General features: G+C 34.0%; 1 protein-coding gene across 3 annotated transcripts in view; it reads left to right on the plus strand.

Moving 5' to 3' along the window:
* The window catches only part of BLOC1S5 (biogenesis of lysosomal organelles complex 1 subunit 5), a 47,266-nt gene that overhangs the window by 4,668 nt on the left and 32,620 nt on the right, over window positions 1-9,978 (plus strand). For all 3 annotated transcript variants that reach the window (XM_011367025.2, XM_011367023.2, XM_011367024.2), the window contains exon 2: window positions 2,284-2,366. In XM_011367025.2, coding sequence (XP_011365327.1) covers window positions 2,284-2,366 — 83 coding nt within the window. The remainder of the gene's footprint in view (window positions 1-2,283; window positions 2,367-9,978) is intronic.

Raw genomic sequence — 9,978 nt, forward strand, 5'->3', positions numbered from 1 at the left:
AAAGTACTTATCTCTTTTATGTGAAGGGATATTTGTATAACTCTCACATACATTAGAGTATGAACTTTTGGAAAATAAAAGATTATACCTTTCGTATATCAAACAACAAAAGAATCATTTGCATGTTGCAAAGCTAGGGCTGGACTTATGTGAAAATCTGTAGCTTATATTTACGTTATTTGTAGAGAACATATTTGTAATCTTTGGGACTCCTACAAACTCTGAATTATTATAATGTGCTTGTTTTATTGTTATAATGTTATAACAAAACTAGTTAGTAGCTTAATTTCTGTGGTTATGTGTATTTCAGAATTTTTTTTTCTCCTCAGATCTTTACTATCTTAAATTCTGGAGCACAGGTGTTGTTGTAAAAGTGATCATTATTCACTTCTAAACAGAATTGAATGATCTCTCCAAAGGCTTAGTAAATTCCCATTATATAAGGCCACATAAACAGATCTCTTCAAATCAGCAAAGCTCGGTGGCTTCTTAGTCATATAGAAAAATATATGTTAACTTATATATCCACTGTGGATGTTATAAATAATTTATTTGGTCACTGGAGAAGAGAGAATTTCAGGACAATATAGTAAGTGGTATAATGTAAGTATATGGCCTGGGAGCAAAAAGTAGGCATAAAATGAATGAATATTTTGAGGAAATGTGACGTCTGAGCAGTTTTGAAGGAAGAGCTGGGATTAAGGAGTTGGAGAATGGTTCTAGGTGGTGACAATAGTGTGAACTGTGGCAAAGGCACGTGAGACAGCATGGTGTGTTTGGAAAACTGTGAATAGTTCAGAATTGCTGACATGGGGAGATGAGGCTGGAGCCGTGGAGGACCTTATGTGGCTTCTAAAGAGGCTTGGACTTTAGGCTCTTACCAGTTGGTTTCAAAGATGCTGGTGTTCAATGAGGTATGAATAGATATTCTTTGCAAATAGGTTCTCTTGTCAAATAAAGTCCCTAAATTTCTGCGTAGTATAGCCCTCACTTGGGCATTCATAAATTGTATCTGAAAATCAGAGGAGAAAGAATCTAACTTGATTTTATCTAATGTTTCCCAAATTTAACTAAGCATAAATTTTTTAAAAAATGAACTCCTATTATCTTCTTAGAGAACTGTTCTAGGTAATGAACCATTGAAAGATTTAAGCAAAAGTAGTACTTCAGTTTATATTCTTTTACTTAGCATACTTCCCAAGATGTATGCTAGTAAAACTCCTTAAAATAGAGAATTGAAATTTGCCCCATTGCATGCTTGCAAAAGTAAGAAATTTGAGGAACAGACTATACCAAAGAGTGAACACGAATGGTACATGTTCTTATTTGGAGATTTAATTCCTCTAGGAATTTTGAAGTTTATCTCTTAACCTATTTCTCATTTAGAAAAAAAAAAAAGGTGTAGCTCTCTGCCAATGTTAATTTAATTTTACATAAAGATACTCTTCGAGGCTGAAGCAAATATGACTGGTTTTCAATGCGAAAATAAAAAATAAAAAGTGTTCTTGGAATTAGTTCTAAACGGAACTTGTCTCTCATCCAAATGTAACAGAAATGTATACATAAATTGGATTCGTCAGATGAATCTTTGGCTAACAACTGATCGAGAATGATGTTAGCATCGTGTGTAGGAATGCTATGTTTTCTAGGATTTGACATTTTCAGCAATCGAGAATTAGTATATTTTGTAAATGGAAATACCACTACTGAAAACAGAGTGCTATAAATAGAATGATGTCATTTGTTTCCAAAGACTATTGATATACTATAGTGATGCGAAAATGATAATAAAAGCAAGATATTCCGTGGTAGACTTTGAGGGTAGGTCTGTAATGCATGAGTTATCAGAGTAAACTCTGCAGCTGCAAGCACCACTTGCGAGTATTCGCTGGGCAAATGGGAAATGGGTTTATATAGTTGTTACTAACTAGAATGAATAGAATGACTCACTGAAAACAGTTAAAATCCAGAACTTTTTTCTTTAATTATGACTTTTTTAGACCTATCAAAAATTATAGCGACTTATAAGTGAAGAGTTTTTCTAGAGCACATAGGTAGGCATGAAGTTGCTAGGTATACATGTCTTCAGCTTTATTAAATAATACCAAATTGCTCTCAAAGGTACTTATATCAATTTACTGGCAGTGGATGAGATTTCCTCTTAATCCATAGTCTAAACTAGATTTTAATCTTCATATTCATGAAAAATAGGGAAGAGTAAAATAAGCTAGAGATTATGCCACTTAGCGTGGATTAACCTTGAATTTCATTTTGTCTTTACAGATCTTGGAGAAATTCATTCAAGGCTTTTAGATCACAGACCAGTTATTCAAGGTGAAACTCGTTATTTTGTGAAAGAATTTGAAGTGAGTATTTAAAATGTATTTTGTAAAAATACTGCTCTGTTAGTGTGTTAATATACAGAAGAGAAATCCTCTAGTTTTAAACTTTCTGTTTTCTATTCATGTCTGCATAAAATAGATGAAGTAAAACTGATTAAGAGTCATTACCATTAATGGAAGTAGCACAAGACTAGGAAACGGGTGACTTAGACTCAAGTTCTGTTGTCTATTCTGGAGGATTTAATGTTTATCAGTCTTTTTTGTTTGTTTGTTTTCATCTATACAGTGAGATATAGTGAAAAAAAATATTTTAAAGACTGATGAGTCTAAATTTTCCAGACCCATTTTCTATATATTTTTTCTCAGTTGGGCTATTAGCACCCACCCAATGCACTCAAGTTAAAACCTGAAAATCATCCTTGGCTGTTCTTTCCCTCTTAGGACCCATATTTAGTGTCCAAGTCTTCTAGATGTTACCTCATAAATCTCTATCCCTTCTGACTTGTGTGCCTGCTTTATCACCCCAATCAAATTCAATCTTTACTCAGCTGCCAGAGTACTCTGGCAGCTGAGTAAAGATTGAATTTGATTTCACTACAGGATAACATCTAAGCATCCTTCTATGACCCGGCCCCTACTTTTCTAGCTTCACCATCTGCCATCCCACCGTGCATGCTGTGTTCCAGCAATTCTGATACCAACCTGCCATCCTGTTTCATGTTACTGTGGTTGATACATATATAATTGGTTCACTGTGCATTAAATAGTAACATCCTAAGCTACTGTTGGATAGATAGTAAATAGTGTTACATAATTTTGTGCTTCTGTGTAAGCTGGGTTCTATTTTCAAATGAGACTCTAACCAAAGAGGAAGTCTAAACCTGCCAAAAGGAGAAAACCTTCTTATACTATTTAAAACTACAGTGCCCATGGTATAGGGTACTAAAGATTGAGGGACAGAGCTGCAGCATTAGATAACTATTTCTGAGTTCAGCAGACTCTGTTACTCAAATCTGCATAATACCTACCACTCAGAGTTATTGTGAAGATTAAAAATAGGTGTTTGTGCACACACACATGTGTCTGTATCTGTGTATCTTAGAATATTATTTGGTACCTAGGAATAGTTGTTAGTTATCTTCATCAGTATTATTGTAGGATAACAATAATGTGGTACACTCTAAATTATCCAGAGACTATTTCCTTATGCTATATAAAGATTATTACTAATTTCTTAGTGAGACTAAAGTAGAATAAAGTAGTGAGAATAAAGTCTGGCTGTGTTCTCTGCTCAGAGTCATTCAAAGCTAAAATCAAGGTGTTGGCCAGACTGTTCTTTTTTGGGTCTCTGAGTTCTCTTTCTGATTCATGTGATTATAGCAGGTCTCAGTTCTTTGCTATGTCAAAGGAAGTTCCCATTTCCTTGCTTGCTGTCAGCCTGGGGCCCCTGTAAGCTCCTAAAGGCCACATTCCTTGCCACATAACCCATTCCATCTTCAAAGCCATAAATGGAGTCTCTGTCACATGGAATCCTCTCATGTTTGCCAAGAAGAGCCCAGTTCCTCTTAGGACTTACCTGATTAAGTCAGACCCACTGAGGATAATCTCCCCTTCTTAAAGTCAACTGATTTGGGACCTTAAATATATCTGCAGAATATCTTCACAGCAACAATTAGATTAGGGTTTGCTTGAATAAATGAGAAAAGGTGTGCATACTCCAGGATTGGGGATCTCAGGAGCCATCTTAGAATTCTGTCTTACTTGATAGTTTTCTTGTTATTTACTTGTTTATTATCTGTCTTCATTAGAATATAGGCACAATGAGAATAGAGACTTATCTTTCTTATTTTCTGTTTTATTCAAAATGCCTAAAATGATGTCTGTTGCACTGTAAGTGCTTACTATGATTCAGAAGAACAAGTAGCAGAACTTGGACTAAAACTTGGGTTTTGTGACATTCAGATGTCATAAGTCATCTTTTTCATAAGTCATTTTTTTTTTTTTGCTAGTCTGGTTAATTTGAAAACTGAATAGTTTTTATTTTAAAAGATTTTGTAAATATACCTTTAAAGATCTACTTTATATTAAAATAAGCATAGAATTTTGGAATTCAGATGGATTCTCTAATCCATCTCCCTCACTTCATAGAAACTGAGCCCAGAGATGGAAAGTAATGTGTGAAAAGTCATGCAGCTAATTAGTGGCTGAATTATCCCTAGAATACAGGTGTCATTATACTTATATCAGTGTTCTTTAAATAATACAGATGGTTTCTGTGAAAGGGTTATACAAGTGAAACTGAGTCTTTAATGGAAGATGAAAGAAGTGTTACATATATGCTGTTGAGTATGTCATATTCAAGAACTCACTTCCTGTTGAAGCCAATACCCTTTTTAAGTAGGATAGAAGATAGTTGCCAAGAGCACATGTCTGAGAGGACAGGAATATCTGCAGATTCTACATCTGCGGATTGAAAATATTCAAGAAAAAAAAGTTAACATTGCTGACATGTATTATGTAGTTAGGCTTATAATAGTTGTGTCTGTACTGAACATGTACAGACTTTTTTTTTCCTTGTTATTATTCTCTAAACAATACAGTATAACAACTACTTATAAAGCATTTATATTGTGTTAAGGTAATCTAGAGATGCTATAAAATATATGGGAGGATGTACTTAGTTTATATGCAAATACTATGCCATTTTATGTAAGGGACTTGAGCATCCTTGGATTTTGGTATCTGCAGGGGAGTCCTTGAACCAGTCTTCTATGTGCACCAAGGGACAACTGTATCTGCATTCTGTATTGTTAAGCCCTCTGAGATCCTTTTGGAGAGGAGGCTGTGTTGAAGAGTAGAAAGAACATGGATGGGCCTTGGATCTTGACATATCTGAGTTCAAATCCTGGTATTCCTCTTGCTAGTAATGATTACTTGCTTTACTGAGGTTTAGTTTTCTTATTTTAAAAATGGGAACAATAGTATATATTGCAGAGGTTTTGTGAAAATTAAATAATATTTTAAAAATCCCTGGTTTATAGTTATTAGTAACTGTTAACTGTTATAGTAACTGTTATAGTTATTAGTAACTGACATATATTGGTAACTGTTAACATTAAGAGACAAATTGTAGCAAGTACAATCAAATAAAAATGTAATCAGAATTTACAATATTTTTATGAATTTGAGTTCAATTTTTTTAATATTTAAAGGAAATAGGAATTTGCTAAGCAAATGGTGTAAGCATTATCTGAGGAATATATTTCCTAAACAATAAGACTTCACACTGGGTATGATAATATAAGCTTATTTAAATGTCGTAAGCACTTGTTTTGTGTGAGAAATGTCAGGAAGCAGTGCTATATCTGTGAATGAGACAGACGCAGACCCATCCTTCATGAAGCAAGGCATTCTTATATTGTCATTGAAGAATGGTCTCTGAAGGACTCAAAAATATTTTGTCAGCTAAGTTTGAGCCATTATTTTCAACTAAATATAATATAATTCCTTTTCTCGACATATACCTTATCCAGTCTTTTCACATAGTAACCTCCCCAGTTGGTCTTCCTGAAGATTAAGTGTAGCATGGAAGCTGTCCTACGTATACTTTTCAGTATATTATATTCTAACATTTCCCCTCAAATTGGAAGAGAAAATCTGAAAGCGTTTTAAAAACTTTGGAGTTAAAAGGATATCTATATTATTTACTATTCTTTTCTATCTTGGTCCAAACAATAATATCCTCTAATTACTACAAGTGATCTTCACCCAGAATTGCATTGTTAGACAGAGAGGAATAGTGAAGCAGAGATATCAGTTCTTCCTTGACATTTTGTCTTCTCTATACCATTTAAATGTAGTTCGCTTTAAGAAAAACTGACAGACAGAGGGGAGGGTGGTTGGGGGGCTGGGAGAATGGGGTGAAGGGTTAAAGAAGTACAAATTAGTAGTTGATAGTTGGTCACAGGGATGGGGAGCACGGCAGAGGGGATGCAGTTAGCATTCATATGATAGCTAAGTGGAGGGCCAGGGGAGGTAGGGAGCAATTGGGAGGATCATTTTATGAACTATATATATGTCTAACCATTGTAATGTATACTTGAAACTAATTTAAATAAATAAATTTAAAGGACGAGGGCATTTGGGCACCAGATTAAAACTAAAGTTGTTTATAGCTTATATATTTTAAAAAGTTAACAACGCACATAGCAACAGTCATCTTTTTAACATTTTATTTCTAAAAGAAGGGATTAAATGCCACATGGTGGCAGCGTTACTTAAATTATTGAAGTTCTGTTATAATATTTTAAGCTCTCTTTCTGTGTTTGCTAGTATTTCTGAACAGTTGACTGTTTTCCTTCCAACTTTATACAAATCTTTTATTTCCTTGATTCCAGTGAATGTTATAAACAGAGATTCCAGTGGGACCCTTTCTTTGAGTATCAGCATGGTGGTGTCACCGGGTGGAGGCATTGTCTTCTGCACCAGTGTCTTTCCGGCCATAGAGAAGATGTCATGGCCTCTCTCAGTGGAGCAGAAGAGAGACAAATGTTAGTCAGCATTTCTGAAGTGCTCGCTTATGGGGCATATGCTCCTGTACAAGCTCCTTATTTCATTTTTGGCAAACTTCATTCTTCGAATTCTTTATTTAGTAGTTATTGAGTACCAGGTATATGTGTAAGGAATGTGTTTAGTTACTAGTAATGTAACTGAAAAATAGTTGCTTTAGTAAGTTCTTATTTTTCTCTCACAATACCCAAAGCCCAGGACTATATGCTGCTCTACTTTTTGCCTGAGTCAGCTTTTTCCCTGAGTTTTCCTTATATCTCCCTGGGGTGTTGCTCTTATCCTTATGCTTACAGGGTGGCTTTGAGAGCTCCAACCATGACATCTGCATTTCATGTAGCAAAAAGGAGGGCAGATGGGAAACAGCTAGCAGTCTCTGTTGTAGGCACATTTATCACTCCAAATAATATTTGGGTGTTGCTAGGAAGACAGAAGAAGAGAATGGATCGCTGGCTATCTGACATACTAGATATGTAAAAATAAATAAGAAACAGTCTCTACCTCTAGGATATTTACCATCTAGGGAGAAGAAAGACATATAAACAAAGAATTTTAATTATGGAATTATTACGATAAAATAAGCACAAAGTACTTGAGATGTCAGAGAAGGAAACAGCTCCAGAAACAACTCTCAACAGAGCTGAGAGGAAGAGTTTCATAAAGGAGGTGATGTTTGAGCTTAAAAAGAAAAAGTAGATTTTAGCCAGATAGGCAAAAAATGGATGATTAAAATTAAAGGCAAAAAAAAGTGTTCAAATAAGTACAGAAATTATAGGAGTTGGGAGGGATTGTGTTGGTGAATTTAAATGTGAGTTGAATTGATCAAGAGAAAATCCCTTATAAGGTAGGATAAACTAGAATTTTACTTAACATCCTGATCTCATTTTTAGTTAGATTATTAGAGTAACTGTCAGACCATTAAATATCAGGATAAAGTCTGTCTCATATACCATGTAATAAAATATATGTATACACAGTATACCTGCAGGTATAGGGAGCACTGATAACCTGTTAGGGTCATGCAAAAACTCTAGGAATATTGTTCACATGAGACTTTCCTGAGGAATCTATTATATAATCAACAGAATGAGTTTCAGACAACCAAAATAATTAGAGAGACTTTTACCTAATGACAGTTGGTAATCATAAAATATATATTTACTTATAAACTATGACTAAACTATGGTTACTTAAAACAATAGTGGCATAAAAAAATTTAATTATCTAAGGAGAGAGTGATAGAATAGGATATAAAGGAGATAGGGATAGAAACTAGATGTTTTTGAATATCTATTTTTTAGAAATGCTGTTTTGGAGCCATGTAATTATTTTACATAATTAAGAGAAAATTAAATTTAAGGAGCAGCCCCCCCCAAATCAAGTAAAATGTAGAAAAAGCAAACCTATGTTTCTAGAGTTGGCATTGCCACACAGAGACATTCCAAGTAACTTTAAAACACAGTAATTTGACTGCACATGCCTAGCAGAATATCCCTTCAAAACAACAACAAAAAACCTTAAACTATTTTCAGTAATCATTTTGTGGTGCTAGTATTGGTATTGTTATTTGGCTAAATTGATGATAAAGCAAATGAGTAATTATGTTTGTGACTCGAGAACTGGAAAGAGATAAGACAGAGAAGGATAATTAAAAACTCTGTAGTCCTGAATTTAAGTTTGACTATGAATATGAACTTATAATGTATCTCTTCTTTTTAATAAAAATATCTATTTCCTAGCCTGTCCACAGAAAGGCCTAGAAATAATGACCAAACCAGTAGCAGTCGGCACCCTTACCGCTCAGTCTCTAAATACCATTTTTAAATGCTAGTGGTATTTAGAGACCTACTGATTCCAAGTCTGGCCCAGGAGATGTAAAAGATGAGCCTGGATCATCAGTTCATACCAGAAAGCAAAGAAGCTACTACAGAACACTAGAGTTTTGCATAAAGCATTCCAGAGCCAACTTGAATAGGTTCTCATTGGACAAAGACAAGACAATTTAAGCACCAATAAAGAGAAATACTGTAATGGATGAAAAACTTTAAATATTTTTAAATCTATGAGTCACAGTAACATGTAAAAACAAAAATCTTTAGAGAATACTAGGGAACCAAATCATTGTTTTTAAAGCTGGTAAATAAAGGGAAATGACCAAGCGTTTTATTTTGCCTTTTATATGTGAGCAATTCTCAGAGTAACCAAATAGTTGATGAGAAGAAATTTTTCTTTATGGAGATATTCCTGCTAATAAATGAAGACAGAATGCTAGCAACATCCTGTTAAAAGTACATAGTTCACCTCTGAAATATTCTTTATAAACAAAAAGTAAAACTCTGAATCTGATTAAGCCTCTAGTTCTAACTACTAATTTACAGGAAAGAGAAGAGACAAAAGAACGTGTTAAATTACACCATGGGGATTCATTCAGCAAAAAACAGACTGGGGAAAACTGCAGAACAAATGACTCACTTTTTTTTTTTTTTTCCAACAAAATGCAAGGAAAAAAGTGATGGAGGCCAAATCTATAGATTAAAAAAAAAGATTTAAGAAATATCAACCAATTGCAGTGTAAGAATCTTATTTAGATTTTGTTTTAAACAAACTGAGAGATTAAAAAAACATTTATGGGACATTGAGGGAATGCTTCCTTGATTTTTAAGGAAATTAAAGATTTGTTGAGTGTGTACATGCATGTGGGAGGGGGTAGAGAGCCAGTCTTATTGTATCTTTTTTTTTTAAGAGTAGTTTTTGTCTTTTAAAGGTAGATGTTGAAATATTTATAGTTGAAATGATATACTCTGAGATTTGCTTCAAAAGAATCTAGGATTGTGGGTAGGGAGATGTATGGAATGTTATAAAGGGAACAAAATCAGCCATAAGTTGAGAATTTTTGAAGGTTGGTGATGGGTACATGAGGATTCATTATTTTATTCTCTCAACCTTTCTATAAGTTTTAAATTTCTTATTATGGAAAAATTAGAGTAAAAAACTGGCCACAAGTACTCCATAAGAATGGTTCAAAACAAAATAAGAACCCTGGTAACATAACTAACTTCTTATTTCCTTA

Source organism: Pteropus vampyrus, unplaced genomic scaffold (assembly GCF_000151845.1).
Source record: "Pteropus vampyrus isolate Shadow unplaced genomic scaffold, Pvam_2.0 Scaffold129, whole genome shotgun sequence".
Taxonomy (NCBI): Eukaryota; Metazoa; Chordata; class Mammalia; order Chiroptera; family Pteropodidae; genus Pteropus; species Pteropus vampyrus.